At 36.3% G+C, this 17,640-nt stretch overlaps 1 protein-coding gene across 1 annotated transcript in view; it reads left to right on the top strand.

The window, feature by feature from the left end:
- The first annotated feature begins 1,268 nt into the window (after positions 1–1,268).
- The window catches only part of LOC140246564 (uncharacterized), a 57,054-nt gene continuing 40,682 nt past the window's right edge, over positions 1,269–17,640 (top strand). Inside the window, exon 1 of the mRNA XM_072325906.1 lies at positions 1,269–1,331. Within this exon, the coding sequence (XP_072182007.1) occupies positions 1,269–1,331 (63 nt within the window). The remainder of the gene's footprint in view (positions 1,332–17,640) is intronic.

Below are 17,640 nucleotides of genomic sequence, written 5' to 3'. Positions count from 1 at the left end.
AAATTCAAGGAATGTTATCATTAGGACTATCTATATGCCAACAAGATTGACTTAGTGGTATTTGACCTGTAAATCATGTACAATACATTGTTTGGTTTCAATGTGAGGTTCTACGTCGCAAAGTTAACATGTCCTTGTCATAGTACTGTACTATTATACTTGTGTATGTATGATAATAAAATACCGAAAAACACAATAACGTCATTACAGACAATTTCTGACGTTAATGTTATGTTTGCGTACACATGATATGTATATATATATATATATATATATATATATAAAATACATATATATATATATATATATATATATATATAATATATATATATATATATATATATATATGAAGACTTTGTTCCGATAAGTCCATTTTTGAAGATTTTAAAGTGCGGACTCTGTCGTAAAGTACAAAATGATACATTTTAAATGATATATTGGTCACTATATAATAAAGGTACATTTTTGAAGTTCTGGTCTAAAGAAGCAGAAATTTTCTAATTATTCTCTTTATTTTTCCTGACCTTTAATCGCAAATATCTCCATTTGGCAAATATGGACTTATTTTTTTTTTTTTTTTTTTGCTAACAAAAATTATAACTGATGCCATACAGAAAATAAACAAATCAAATCAAAATAAATCAAATCAATTCAATTCAAATTAAGTCAAATCAAAATCAAATCGACTCAAATAAAATCAAATCACAGCAAATCAGTATGTTATTATATTCATATCACCGTTGTTTTATTTTTGCTTATATTGTCATTATAATATATTTGTGACGAAGTTCGAGGTCTGAAGACTGAATAAACGGGTTTGCAACAGATACAGCTATATACCGTACGTCCCTGGTGTAAGATCTGTTGCCAATTATACTTAAGTCACCTTACACCATCTCGCCACGTTCAAGAGTTTAAGCACGATGCTGCCGCTGTATATGTGGTGTGTGTAAGGGGGTGGGGTGGTGTGTGTGGCCACTCCCATTAAATTGACAGATCTCATCCATTCAGTTAGACATTCATTGTTTCTTCACGAAAACACCAAAGCTTGAAAATTCCAATGTGTCACCGTTGCCTTTGAAAGTCAATGTGCTGAAAAACAGGCAGGTTTCCGAGCTTGAGGAGGTACCAGGGACCAAATTGTTAACACCAGGAACATAATCGAGAAGTGCAGAGGCCACAAAATGCCACGGTATCTCTGTTTCATGGATTATAGCAAAGCTTTTGATTGTGTAGCCCACCAAGATCTATGGAATATGATGTTAAAAATGGGATTTCCAGCTCACGTTGTGTTCCTCATTCGTAAGCTCTATCTAGCCCAGGAATATGCGGTAAGAACTATATAGCCTGCAAGCGAGATTCAGAGTGGTTCAAAATTGGTCGAGGCGTCAGACAAGGCTGCATCCTGTCACCGCAACTTTTTAATATATAGGCCTATGCTGAAATGATAATGAGAGAAGCATTAGAAGATTTCCAAGGAGGTATCAGGGTTGGCGGTCAACAGATTACAAACCTGAGATATGCAGATGACACTGCCCTTGTATGCAGTAGTAGAAAAGAGCTAATGGACCTCCTGGGAAAAGTGAAATCAGCTAGTGAGGAAAGGGAACTGTTGGTGAACACCAAAAAGACAAGTATATTGGTCATTGATGATGATAGACGGGATCATGGGGAATTTTTCAAGCTAGATGACAGTGTTATTTAGGAGACCACTAGCTTGGAGTTCTTTGGCTCTGCTATCAACGTTAAAGGTGACTGCACCCAAGAAATAAAAAGGAGAACTAGCTGCCATCGCCAGAAACATGGTTCAAAGCATGTCAAAAATCTGGAGAAGCGAGATACCAACTGCACTGAAGATTTGACTTCTTTGAGTCAACAGCTTTTGTTGCTGCAACATAACGGCTTTGAGTCATTGACACTGAAGAAAAGCGACAAGAAAATCATTGTTTCCTTTGAACTTTGGTGTTACCGGAGAGTGCTGAGAGTGTCTTGGAGATTGCGTTAAACCAACACATGGGTCCCGGAACAGATTGGGTCTGTGAAGACACTGCTTTCTGACATCATAACAAGAAAACTAGCCTATCTTGGCCATGCCATACGACAAGAATGCCTTGAGAAAAGAATTATTCTTGGGATGGTCGAAGGGAAGAGAAGAAGGGGTAGGCCAGCAGCAAGTTGGTTCGACGATATCAGGAAGTGCACGGGAACAAACATCGTCTGCGCTACTATGCAGCCAACCGCACTCGGTGGAGAACTCTCTTGCGGACCGCACCAGCATTAGTGCATGCAACGTGACGAGAAGACCCCTCCAAATTTGGATAACCGTTATATATATATATATACACACACAAGTCATAATGCACAGTTAGAATGATTACGCAATGATGAACAAAAAACAATGCAAGTTATGGAGTGGAATGGGTCAAAAAAAAAACAACAACAACAAAACAAACATGATGACTAGCCTCGCAACTGATTCTATTGTGCTTATTGTATAGGTAGGGGTTATTTGGCATTACCGATAGAATTGCACCTGACTCCAGCATCTTCCGTATGTGCGCAATTGCTGACTCCGATTCCACTGTTGGCGCAATCAAAGATGCTCGTTTCTGTTCCAGTGCATGACACGTCATCAAGTAATACATCACCGGTTAGCCATCCTTCTCCAAAGTGGGCTTCACTCAGTGCTTTTTCAGCGCGTGTAAAACCAAGACTTCTGTAGACAACGCCCGCATCGATGATATCCCACGAGTCATCGCAGACAGTTCCCCAGGTTCCGTTGGCGTACACTAACTACTCGACCTTCCTTTTGTTGAATTGCCATTGACGAGGCGAAATAGTTGAATGAGAGAGATAATTCAAGTCAGTTAAGACGTTTTTAGCATAACGAGATATTTTGAAGAGATTCTGTTTTGCTCAGCTTTGATTTTGGATTTCTATCTGTTGTCGTGTACCATGAAGTATGCAAAGTGAAAAAAAAAAAAATACTTTTTTTTTTCACTTTCATGGGAAATAGCGATATCATCTTTAACTTACTTAAAGAAAAAAAGATACGCAACTCGGCATAACCAATTAAAACAGAATCGAAATTTGCGTGGATGGGAAAACTAAGAGATAAAAATAGAACCGCTACAAACAAATTTGAATGAAATTTTCAGGTTAAGTCGATAATGATGAAGGAACAGAAGATACAACTTTGATACTGGTCCAGATCATCCTTTGGATATTTTTTTTGTCTTCTATAAATTATTCATTTATTTTAGAATTTTTTATCATTATAGGGTCAATCACAATCGTTAACTAGCGTGCTTGCTTTTGCACTGTTGGCCAGAAAGTAATACGGAGGCATATAATTGGACGGCCTGTCCGCAGTGAGGGTATGTTTTTATAAGCAAGAACTCTAATAATGTGGATGATAAATGTAGGAGTTAATGTAGGGTGGAAGTCACAATAAAGGTGGAAAATGTGAGGTACTCGGTGAGGTTTGCCCCGGGGTCTGTGTTGCGAATGTTGTCCAACTTTTTAGATTATGCCTCAAATGAAAACTATGCACAGGATAAACCACACAAATTTGATATCAAATGCCTTCATATTTAATCTGAAAATACATTTAGAAGAAATGCCGAAAATCTATCTCTAGCTTTATGACTTTGGCGGGTTTTTATAATCCTTTAACATTGCAAGATCAAAGTTCAGCATATTGACCGATCAGTTAACCCGGATTCAGTCAATGTTAACACGTGAATATGACATGCAGCATATTCTAAACCTCATCTTCATTTAAATTCTACAACAGCTAGATTGTTAGAAAGAACAATCTGCCACAGTGTGATATACAGAGAAAAACAATTTGAAATAGCACAACAGCAATGTTTAAATCGTTACATTTTGGACAAAACTAATGGGGTCTTTATATTGGTTAACATTATTGATATTGTGGGGGACGGAAGTCGAGTATTTGGCCTTACCTGAAGGGGTACATTTAACCCCAGCATCTTCCTCATGTTTGCATTTGCTGACTCCGCATCCAACGGTGGCACAATCAAAGATACTCATTTCTGTTCCAGTGCATCCCAAACCGTTAAAGGGAACACAAACCCTAAGAGCAATGTGGATTGAGTGAAAGCAGTAACATTAGAACACATTAGTGAAAATTTGAGGAACATCGGGCAATCGATGCAAAAGATATGAATTTTTAAAGTTTTGGTGTTGGAACTGCTGGGTCAGGAGACTACTAGAGGTTATGACGTATGAATGGACTACAACATAAAGAAAATATGAAGGGAATTCAATAAAAATTCATTTTTCATGAAAATTACACATTCCATCAACTTGATAGCGACATATGTTAGGGGTAGTACTTCTTCCCCCTGCTTTCTGAAAGCGGTTAGTGAAGTACTTTTTCATTTTGCTAGAAAAGTGATTTTTTGTAGAATTCCTTTTATATTTTCTTTATATTTTAGTCCACTCATACGTCATAACCTCTAGTAGTCTCCTCATCCAGTGGTTCCAACACCAAAACTTTAAAAATTCATAACTTTTGCATCGATTGTCCGATTTTCTTCAAACTTTCACTGATGTGTTCTACTAATGTTAGTGTTTTTACTCAATCCACATTGCTCTTTGGGTTTATGTTCCCTTTAAGCAGAATGGCACCGGTGCCTTCTCCGAAGGCGGCTGTATCTAAACCCAACTGAGCGCATGTAAAACCAAGACTTCTGCATGACAACGGTCGCATCACGAATATCCCAATGGTCATCGCACACAGTTCCCCAGGCTCCGTTAACGTAAAGCTCTACTCGACCCTCACATGGGTTACTGCCACCGACGAGGCGAACTAATTATTGAGAAAAAAAAAACCCATTGAAATATGACTCATCTTCATATTAGACATAGAAATTAGTAGACGTATTACATGAAAAAACAACAACAAGCAAACGAATAATAAGATTGACCAGTGCATGCTGATTATCATAATATTGTATTAAGTTGTCTTTTCTCTCATAATCATTTCATTAAAAAGATGAACAATTCCAGGAGTTATGCATTGTCTACAACTTCCGGTTGATAGAAAAAGTCTGAGATACAGAAAGGAAAATAACAATCACTGCCAGTGGTAATTGTTTTATAAGTTGTGGCCTATGAATATGTCTAATTAAGCTCTCACCTCCTTTTAATTATTCAATTGTGGGGAGGGTGCTCACGAACCTCCATTCTTTTCTTTCTATAACTTAATTTCTATAACTTCTATAAAAAAAGAATAATAATAAATGTGGGAACTATGCGCTCCCCCTTGATCCGGCACTGGTTTCTTTGATTTCTAAGCTGATTTGAGTAAAAGATCTAGTCAATTTGTGATAATGGGATCACCGGTATAAAGTGCAATTTTCTCAGACCACATACGTTTCCACGCTCGAGGCTGGTTGCGGCCGAGCATCAGCATCACATCGCTGTATTGAAAAGGAGTGTACGTTACGATACCGACACTCACGAGTCATACAGCCCACGAGTCATAAAGCCCACAAGTCATGCAGCCATGAATTATACAGCTCACAAGTCATATACAGCTCACAAGTCCTACAGCTCATTTGTTCGACACTAAGCTAACAAGGCCCACGAGACCGACACATTGAAATCCCGCGTTGTATCTGTCGAACTCGCGGGCTGTTTTTACCTATAGTCTCGAACTCATGGGCTGTATGACTCGTGACCTGTATGACACATGGAGCTGTTTTCAATGTCGAACTCGTGGGCTGTTTGACTCGTGGGTGTCGGTCTAGTGGGATGATCTTAAGCTAGCAGACTTCGAGCCTCATCTCGACTCATATGAACACTGTAGCTAATCACTTTTTTTTTGGGGGGGGGGGGGGAGAGGGGTCACATGGCGTTAATGTTTAAAGAAATCAGTTTGTGGGTATAATATGTTACACATTGCAAGTGATTGATAAATTGGCCCACATCGATGTTATCATAATTACCGTTGGTTTGTTTGTTTGTGGGTTGTTTGTTCATGTGCAAAATAACTTTAAAAAGTTGTAAACGGATTTGGATGAAACTTGCAGGAAAGACTTAGAATGATAAACGAAAGAGATGATTATAATTATTTTGGTGGTGATCCGAAAACTTTTATAGATTTTAGGAAGGATTTTCGATATTTTTGCGGGTATAGGAGTGGTGAAAATGTTATTGTTTTTTTTTTTTATTTCCCTGGGAAGAATAGTAAGACGCTGACGGGACAAGGATTTCTATGGAAGAAAAATATTTTGTCGTTTTTAATGCTCTCGACCAATCAGAGGACAAGAAGTAATTTGTGAAGGATGTAATTCTAGCTGCCAAATAGAGGGACGTGTGCCCAGCAGCTGGAAGTGAGTTTGATGACATAACAAAGAAAAAAAAAAAAAACTTCGATGTTGGGAAGTAGGGCGATTTTCAACATACATGATAATATTATGCATTGGTTGAAAACACTGATCTCTATGTAAAGGAACAAGATCAGTGGTGGAAATGAGCGGCTTTTTCCAGTTTGAATATGTGACACATATGTTTCTTTTTTCTAGCGAATAACTCGGAAGACGTTAAAAAACTCTCTTAAGTTGAAAATAATCGCATCTAAGAGACAAATCACGTAGAAAGTTAAACAGTTTTGAAACTTTGTTTGAAGGTCTTAAGTCTACCAAATGTCACTATCCGCAGAAACCCCCTTGTTCGTTTTATCGATCGCTTTGTGTATTCTCCATTGTTTTTTTTCATAAATGAAATTTCATTTTTTTTTTGTGAAGACATGACAATTCATCGTCTGATTCACATAGTGCAAATGGTGAACAGAGGTCGAACAAAATAAACGTTCAAATTATATCCCTTTACATTTGTTGAGCTACCGATATTTGTAAGTTTCAACATTATGTAAAGGCACGGGGTGTACATTTGAAATATTTACGGAGGTCTTCCTAACTGTTTATGCAATGCGATTTCAACTCGACTATAAAATTCTATTGTGCTTTATCACAAATTGTAACAAATTGTGTCGATCTGAAAATTTGTAATAAATACGTTTACCATGTTTACGTGAGTCATATCACTCTTTACTCTTGGTTCTCTACTCTTGGACCCTTATTAGAGACCTTTTGCAAATTACATAGACTTGACAGACATCATCGTATCAAGTAAAATGAAGAAATAAAATGCGATTTAGTTTCTTGCGGGCATGACAGCTGACACCACTTGATTACGCCACTTTATCTCAGATGACATTATCGACAAGGCCTCTGGATTCAAGCAATAACGGCATATCAAAAAGTCATTTACTTTACATCACTTCGATACAGTTGACCCTTGTCCTTCTAAGGACCACAATTTGCCGTCATCGGGTTTTTTAAATGTATTTTGTCTGGATTTTTGCACCCTCAAAAGAATCAGATTATGTTGTTGCTGTTGTTGTTTGTGTTTTTGTCTCTCAGTATACGATGACTCTATGAACTGGTATGAATAAAGTCGGGAGGAATCAAAATCAATGATGATAACAGAAATTTACAGCAAATTAGTTCTAGAAAAAGACAGGATTTCCTGAATGTTTAAGACAAAAAAGGAAAACAACCAAAATGAACCATTGATAAAAGCATTATCAAAACAAACAGCCTTTTTTTCCTGTAATTGCGTACTCAAGTACTTGTAGGTTATAGCAAATATTTTACTTATTGAGCAAAAAAAATTTAATAGACCATAGAAAACAGAAAGTAACTGTTATAGGGATTCCTGGTTTGATTTCACAGAGTCTGAATAAAGCGTCAATTTCAGAGCTCGGTGATTCCAATGACAAGAACAGTTTCTAAAGAGCTAATTAGAATTGTTTATCCTCTACCCACTAACGGAAATGTGTATGCTATATCTTTGGGTCTTTTGTTTTTCAGACAACAATACCTGGAGACTTGTTTACTTGTCCCGTTGCTAACGACATTAATATCAGACCTCCATTATTTTCATTGATTTCAAACATTAAATTACCCCTGATTCTCTTAATTGACAATAAACTGCATGTACTTAAAATGCTAAGACGCCAAAGCCAAACACGATTGGGGTCCCTCCACTATGGTTTGGGAAAGAAAAACCTACATCAGAAGAATAGTCATAGAACATGGCCAACGGATGACAAATCAACTTATATAGAACAATCACGCCAGACATTGGCAATATATTTCAGCTGGGAAAGAAAAAGATAGTATATTGTACGTTTTGTAAAAATTGTTGTAAATGCTAACTTCAAACTAAACAGCATTTTGAATTCAAGCAAGTTTTCTTGACCACAAGCATCTTTGATTTGATTTTGATTTGATTTTATTGGTTCCTGCATTATATCATTGCTCATGCAGATACATAAACATATATCATATACATTGATGGTACCATACATATAAGTGGATATACATATACATTAGTTGCTAACAAAGTGAGTTTTTTCATTACCTTTAGAATATACAGCAATACAGTTTCTTCATTGATGGTACAATGTATAACAGAACAGTGATGCAACGAATAACGCAGAAGGGCTACAGCTTAAAGGGACTGTACAGTACTGGTTGAGGTGGGGATTCATGTTTTCAACATTCATAAGTGAGATAATGAAAAGCCTCTTATGAAATATGAAAGAACATGTAATTCTAAGAAGGATTCACGTTTATTTGATGAAAATTGGTTTTCAAATGGCTGAGATATCCAAAAAAGTGCTAATAATAAAAGGCGACATGCCACAACTTTATTATCATCTCTTTGTTTCACCTTGTTTTTGGATATCTCAGCCATTTCAAAACCGATTTTCATCGAATAAACTTTTGATACCCCTTAGAACTGCATGCTCTTTGACATCTCATAGAGTGGTTTCTGAATATCTCGCAAAACGTTAAAAGCTAAATCCTCACCTCGAGCAGAACTGTACATACCCTTTAAGCATTGCTTGATTTGCATGCAGCCCTCGTACATAATACATAACATATAGGAAAATAGGGGGAGGGATGATTTGCATAGAGATAGGATAGGAGAAAGGAGAGAGGAGAGGTTTGTCTGCTTTCACTATACACAAAGTTAGATCACCTGGATCACTGAATAGTAAAGCATGGCAAAGTATTTTCTCACCGAGGTTCAGGTGAACAGTTACAGGTCATGGTCGGTTACATAACATTACGCAATAAATTCAGAACGACGATAATTCCACGAGGGAATTTCATATACGAAACAATTGCAATGACATTATAAGATCACTGATATCCAGAGAGCAGCATTGTCTTTACAGCTTTCTTGAAAGAATACATAGACTTTAAAGTTCGAATTTCTAAAGGAAGAGAGTTCCAGATATCAGGTCCTGTGTGTCTGATGGATTTCAGAGCCATCACCATTTTAGGATTTTGTATATGAAATTTATCAGATTGCCTTGTGGGATAAGAATGTATATCCTTGTTTAAATTAAATAATGAGAAAAAAGAAGATTGCAACTGACCGTTATACAAACGAAACATAAAAAGTGAATTTTGCAAATATTGATATCATTTACCTTTGGTGTTTTTAATTCTACGAACACAGGATCTGAATGGTCCTGACGACCTGAATTGTTACTAATACGTATAGCTTTCTTTTGTAGAAGCAATATACTGTCAATGTGACTTTTTGCAGTTGCCCAAACAATGTTACAATATGAGATGTTCGATAATATCAACGAATTATAAAGCATAAATAGAATATTCTTTTGGACATAATACTTAAGCTTACAGAGTATACCAACGTTACGAGACACTTTATCTGAGATGTATTGCACATGAGCATTCCATTTCATATTTTCATTGATATATATTCCAGGGAATTTGACACTTTCTTTTTGTTCCAATAATATACCGTCCACCATAATATAAAAAAAAAATGGTGCATTTCATTTTTAGATATAGATAATAGATAAAATTTGTCTTTTGTAAGTTGAATGACAATCTATTGCTCTTAAACCATGTTGATAATTTTGGCAATTCAGTATTAAGAGTTCTTAAAAGTGGCTGAAAATCAGAATTGGAACAAAATACATAGGTGTCATCGGCGAACAGAATATATTGCAGTAAATTTGAAGAATTTGTAATATCATTTACATACACTAGAAATAGTAGTGGTCTCAATATGGATCCTTGTGGGACGCCACAATGTATGGGTAAAACTTCAGAGTTTACCGATTCATAATATACATATTGCTGTCTATTTGATAAATAATCTTCAAACCATTCCAGTGGAATGCCACGAACTCCATAACAATGTAATTTGCGTAAAAGGATAGTGTGGTCAAGAGTGTCGAATACCTTGCTTAGGTCCATGAACACACCAATGACATGTTTTTGTTCAGCTAAGGCAGTCGACACCCTGTCACACAACTGGGCTAGTGCCATATCAGTAGAATGAAATTTCCTGAAACCATATTGGTCTTGGTTGAGTATATCATTTTGTAACAAAAAATCATAGAGTCTGTTATAAAGGAGTCTTTCTATTACTTTAGAAAGACAAGGAAGAATAGAGATAGGTCGGTAATTCGAAACAAAAGAAGAGTCATCTTTTTGTATATTGGAATAACTTTTGCAATTTTGCATGCGTTCGGAAATACACCACTAATTGACAACGACAAATTACAAATATGTACTAAAGCTGTCAATATACGCCCAACAATTTGTTTTAAAAGAGACGTGCTCATTTCATCATGACCAGATGTATGACTTGATTCTAAAGAATGCACAATATCAAGGATCTTCATTCTATGTAGTAATGCAAAATTATGCATTTAATGATATAAATAATCATTCTCAGGTGAGTATGTGAAAAAATAAAGAAATGCAAGCATCTCCATGCATTACCTGAGAATTTTACACAATTCGCTGTATGGAACGCGTGTCGCACCGAAATCAATATTTCATACGTCGCAAAAATCCAGCGAAATTTGAAAATGACTGCATTTACAGAAATTGGCATAGAATAGAAGGTACTGAACCAAATGTAATGATTTTTGTATCACTGTATATATATATATATACATATATATATATATATATATATATATATATATTCAGAAAGAAAACTAGAAATGACATCAATAGCCAGGCGCGCCGGAAGCAGTTTTGGATTGGGGGGGCAAACATTGAGGGGGGCTCAAGATTAGACCATGCATATGTTACACAATACACACACACACACACACACACACACACACACACACACACACACACACATCTATTATTTATATAGCCTATATATGTATATATATATATATATATATATATATATACATATATATATATATATATATATATACACTTGTATATATATATAAGTAAAGTGGCGTAGGGTGGGTCGAAACATGAGGGAACCATAAAGTCATTTTGACGGTCTGTATGCTTGTGCGTGTGTGCGTGAGCAATAATGGGACTACTATACATTACGGAATGTGATACATTCAACAACTCAGTCATTGAGGAACATTGTAAGTTTTCCTTACATGGATTATGGAATGACGGTGTGAAGCGATCGACAAATTATATACTGTCAGCAACATAAGGTGAATGGCATAACAATGAAATGCGAGCGAGCGAAGCGAGCGAGCTTGAAAATTTTGATATTCTACAGTTCCAAAACTGGAGTTTTAATTGTAGCTACATATTTCGCTTTGAAATAAATGGGGGCGCATCGGGCGCAACTGCTGGCAATTATTGGCAGCAACATTAGGAGAATGGCATAACGATTCAATGCGAGCGAGCAAAGCGAGCGAGCTTGAGCATTTTGACATTTTACAGTCCAAAAACTCCCGTTTGTAGCTATATCTTTCGCTTTGGAAATTAAGGGGGAGGGGGCATCGGACGCAACTGCTGGCAATTACTGGCAGCAACATTAGGAGAGTAGCATAACGATTCAATGCGAGCGAGCGAAGCGAGCGAGCTTGAAAATTTTGACATTTCACAGTCCCAAAACTCCCGTTTGTAGCTATATTTATCTTTCGCTTTGGAAATTAAGGGGTGGGGGCATCGGGCGCAACTACTGGCAATTACTGTCAGCAACATTACGAAAATGGCATAACGATTCAATGCGAGCGAGCGAAGCGAGCGAGCTTGAAAATTTTGACATTCTAGAGTACAACAACTGCCGTTGTAGCTATGTTTTTCGCTTTAGAAATTTAGGGGGAGGCGCACCGGGCTCAACTGCTGGATGCGAGCGAACGAAGCGAGCGAGCTTGAAAATTGTGACATTTTACAGTCCAAAAGCTGCCGTTTGTAACCATATTTTTCCCCTTTTATTCATATATATATATGTATATATATATTCATTTATTTTTATTATCATTATTATTATTTTTTTTTTTTGGGGGGGGCTTATTGGGGGGGCAAAAATGCGTTTTGCCCCCCCACTTTTTGGATTGGGGGGGGGGGGGCGGCAGCCCCCCCCCCCTGCCCCCCCCCCCCCCCCCCCACTTCCGGCGCCTATGTCAATAGCATCATATTACCAGCAACACAGACAAGTAAAAACAAAAGAAATACATTGTTACATAATGACAGAAAACTTGATTAAAAAAACCCCAAAGGATCACTGACCCAACACGGCCACAAGAGAACGTAAAACTATCGGCGAGGGGTACATAATTCCTTACATCCTTAAGCTGCTCATAGGCAAATTTGATTGATTTAAATCTATAATGATAGTCGGCATTATCGTGTCTTGTCTTAAAAACGTTCAAATTGTTAATTATCCCGAGGTTGTCAGGGATGTTACAGAAAATCTGTGGAGAGCAGAGTTTTATTTGACACTTTTTTCTTTATCAATATTGATTGAATTTACTAAGTTTTCCATAATATGTCAATGATACCTTCTTTCCGTTTTATTATGGAAAAATGAATTCAGTGTAGGTAATATCACTAAAATCTACCTGTGTGAATTTCAACAAATCTACATTGGTTCCAAAAGTCGCCAGTAGAACGTTTAATGAAGACTATTGAATGGACAGGTTTTCGTTTTGTTTGTTTTTTTTTTTTGTGTGTTTTTTTAATTGGACCAAAAACAGGAAATATTCTGTTGGACCAGCAAGAACTTGTCTACCAGTATTCTATTGGACCCGTAGGACTTCCTGTCGGTGTTTGTTGGTTTTCCATCTGACCAAGAAGAAAATTCTGTTGGTATTCTGAATTCCAAAATGTTGGCTTCCGCTAACGCTGAACCCACACTTTGGAATTCACTATCGCGTGAAAGACTCAAGCTCCTTATCACCTTTTAGGAGTAACCCCAAAACCTATTTGTTTTACAGTGCGTTTTGAAGACAGACTTTCATGTCTTCTTATTCGTTTTCTTCTTTTAATGTTTTAAGTCAGTCGTTTAGCTTTGGTGTGAAGCGCCTTGAGCATTGAATCAAAATGGAAAATGGCGCTATAGAAATTGTATGGAGAAGAGTTTGTTCGCAAAAACCGATAAGTCCATTTTTGAAGATTTTGAAGTAAGATCTCTGTGATAAAGTACAAAATAATACCTTTTAAATGATATATTGGTCACTACATATGAAGGTACATTTTTGAAGTTATGGTCAAAAGAAGCAAAAAATTTCTTATTATTCTCTTTATTTTTCTTGACCTTCAATCGCAAATATTTCCATTTGGCAAATATGGACTTATCGGTTTTTGCGAACAAACTCTTCGTATGTATGTTCAATAATAATGATGAGGATGATCATAATAATAATAACAACAGTATAATTATTATTATTACTATTGTTATTACAACTAATACAATTATCATTGTTATTATTCCTATCATTGTTATTGTCATTATTTTTCCATTAGACCAATTTTTCTCTCTACCTCATTATTGTCCATTAGTTTTCATGGTCTATTAATAACCTATTGGAATTTCGACCTTGGTTAGCGTAAATTGGAACCACCATACATTACCCTATGTAGGGACTCTTCACTAAAGCTAATATTGCATGTTCTGCAAGATTGAAAAAAAAAATGAAAATAGATAATCTAAATGTTGCATTTTCACTCTTTACCCCGATGTATCTCTACACTTCCAGGATGGGCACATTAACGTGTATGACTTTAATAGTCTTGTTTTATTGGTGAACATGTCCAAACGCAAACTCAAGAGGGCAGCATTGCATATGGTGAAAGCCATTTCTACAGCAACGTAGCCAGAGTTGGGATAATGATGCTATCTGGCATATCATTGACGCTTTGACAGCGTGTAGCGGACTTGTATTCAAGGCACAATTTTCTCCTTTTTCAGCACAATTCTAGCAAAATTGACTTTTTCCGCTTGTGTTTGTTTGATTGCCAGCCAATTTGGGGAGACTATGAGGAGGAACGGCAAAAAAACAAAAACAAAAACAAAAACAAAAACAAAAACAAACAATTAATAAAAATAAAAATATCAAATGATGATGATGATGATGATACTACTACTACTACTACCACTACTACTACTACTACTACTAATAATAACAAAAATAATGATAATAATAATCAAAATTATTAATTTTCATTTAGGTCACCGCCCCCTCCCCCTTCTGTAGCAAAAAAATTGTATCCGTCCTTGGTAGTCATCTATTCTATATACATGTATTTTTAGATATGACGGGCACAGCTTCAAGATGTTTTCTGTAATCATTTTTATTCTACACGATGTAGAAATTGCAAGATCCAACATCTTATCATAATCTACTGCCTGCAGACATGACGAGATCTTCGATCTAGTCTTCTGATCATCTCTTCTCTAGGATGTCGAGATTACAAGATCCGAGATCTTGTCTTCAATGATTTTTCTACTACTGTATTGGATATCAGCGTGACTAGTTCATTGTTTTTACATCTTGGGCACTTCAGAGCTTGTAGACATAAGATACCGATAGAAAAGGAGCATAATAAAAGAATCTTAGACTACAAAATATCAAGGACAATCCATGTGGAAGTAAAAGGGGGCTGAAATAATCAAAGAGTCATTAGGTTCTTTGATCAATATGTAGTTAAATTGTATTGACCGAGGAACTATATGAATGCGGAGATGCATCTTTATCGCCTGGATGTTTGTTGAAATCGTCATCTTATCCTATGCAAAGTGGCTTTTCCCTGACAAGATGTGATGGAGTTATATACAATGTTGGGGGGAACGCGACTCATTATAACTTCATCAACAACGAGATTATGTAGACTCATTAAATTAGCTTATCTATCATAATCTTAATGATTCCATATCCATCCCTTGGTACATGCTTTCGTGTGAAATGTATGACTTTCTTTTCACGTTTCGTTCACTGTTGTTTCTGCATTATAAAGACGTTACGAACAATTCTGCGATCGGTCTGAAGGAGTACTGAGATGAAATATGAACTAGACGCAAGCAATTTGGGTTCTTTGCAACTGATTGACAAATTGCCCTATAGTCCTTAGTAAGTACTGCATTTATCACTGTTTTAGTACTAGGTGTTTCAAAAAAAAATCCCACTTTTGATTATTAATAGTTAAAAAACTATTCATTCGATAAAGCTGTCATTGATATGAGTAATAGCTGAATAGTGTACAGTTTTGTTCGAGGTGACTTGAATGTTAAAGCATAAATCAGTTTCATTGAATCTAAGACTGATTTTGAAGTAAGGTTTCAGATTTTGGTCAAATTTTAACCCTCTGTACAAAAATTGAACTTTGCACAGGAACCAATGATGTGTATAGATGAGTGTGTGCTGACAATGGCCCTGAACAATGGACATGCCTGAACTACCTCTTGACTAGGTGTCAGTCTTGCACTCCCAGGCACATGAATGTTTAATCAATAATTCATGTGGATTGCCCTTGGCACTGCTAGTCTGGATTCATGCACGGTAAAGGGTAAAATGCATGCACATGGAAAAAAAAAAGTTCCTTCATGAAATGCCCCCCAGGGGGGCATTTCATGAAGGAACTTGTCGGATAAAATGTCTGACAAGTCAATTATATCCGACAAGTTCAGAGGAATCAGCCAATCAGACTAAAGCATTTCTCAAAACTTGTCGGATAAAAGAGACTTGTCAGATATTTTACCCGACAAGTTCCTTCATGAAATGCCCCCCAGGTCTCGCAGAAATGAAGAACTCTACGCTGTTTGTTCGAAATTCTCACCCAATCGATCATTGTGAATTCCACCGTGACGTCTATGCGTTGATTCTTTTGTCATTGCCATCGGACTGTGGACCCGCGTGGATATCAGAAATGTCGATTTCAGAAATAAAGTAGAAAAGGGTATAAAAAGTTCATTGTGTTTTGCCGGAGACAAATCTCTGTGATAATGTACTGTACGAGACAGAATTTGAGAAGGGCACGGCATGCATTGTCGATAAGCAGGCGGCTATCATAGAATGTTGGACTGTGTAGTTATGTTCAATAACCTACACCATCAAAACTCTGTTTTAGTACCCCCACATCAGCAAAGTCTTGGTTTAATACGGAAATGACAGGTTGCTTAACATTTAAATATGGAGTTGTTAACATCATTGTTAGTTCCCTTCAGGAAGTCTGTACTAATCGAAACATTTTGACGGTACACTGTGTAGATTAGAGTGCTCTTCTACCTGTCTGGCTTTACAACGTTCCTTAATTTACGGCGGCTGGAGAATGGGGGAAGGGTATGCTGTAGGCTGCGGATTATATATATATATATATATATATATATATATATACATATATATATATATATATATATATATATATATATATATATACATATATATATACATATATATATATATATATATTATTATATATATATATATACTTACACATTATATTTTTTGAATTATTTTTCCTGTTTTACATCCTCACTTGCTACTTAGTGTTATTTTCTACCCCTTCTAATACCCGTGATAAGTGTAAACCTATCGTTCCTTACTATATTTCAAGTTGCCTCTAAGCTCCACTTCACGTTTTCCTTCACAGGGTGACCACAAACGTATGAAGAGTTTGTTCGCAAAAACTGATAAGTCCATATTTGCCAAATGGAGATATTTGCGATTTAAGTTCAAGAAAATAAAGAGAATAATAAGAACATTTTTGCTTCTTTTGAAAACTTCAAAAATGTACCTTTATATGTCGTGACCAATATTTCATTTAAAAGGTATTATTTTGTACTTTATGACGGAGACCGTACTTCAAAATCTTCAAAAATAGACTTATCGGTATTTGCGAACAAACTCTTCATATTTAGGGATCATCACTTAAGTTTATAGATTATTATCATTCTTATTCTGTCCACCTTCTCCACTACTCAAATCCCCATTTGTCTATCTGCTTTTTATAGCATGCCTTCCTATCTTGTTTCCCTCGTTGCAACGGTGCAAGTTCTTTTGTTACATATCTGGTCCAAATAGTTGTTTGTTTGCTTTTCATGTTATTATATTTTCCTAACAAAGAGTCTGCTGGAATAAAAAGTTCAGGCCCCTTTAGTTCAATTTAATTGTATGCCTTTAGTCGGCAAGTATGTCCGAAACTTTATATACATATATATTTTTTCTTTTTTTCCCACAAATTCTTTATTTTTTCAAGTTTCGCAAAGCAATGGGGCTTTTGCTTGCTGCAACTGGTACGAGACAATGCTGATATCGGTTTAAACGAGTACTGGTGG

This window comes from Diadema setosum, chromosome 3, assembly GCF_964275005.1.
Source record: "Diadema setosum chromosome 3, eeDiaSeto1, whole genome shotgun sequence".
NCBI lineage: Eukaryota > Metazoa > Echinodermata > Echinoidea > Diadematoida > Diadematidae > Diadema > Diadema setosum.
Note: the sequence above shows the minus strand (reverse complement) of the source record. Positions and strands in the feature narration are given on the sequence as shown.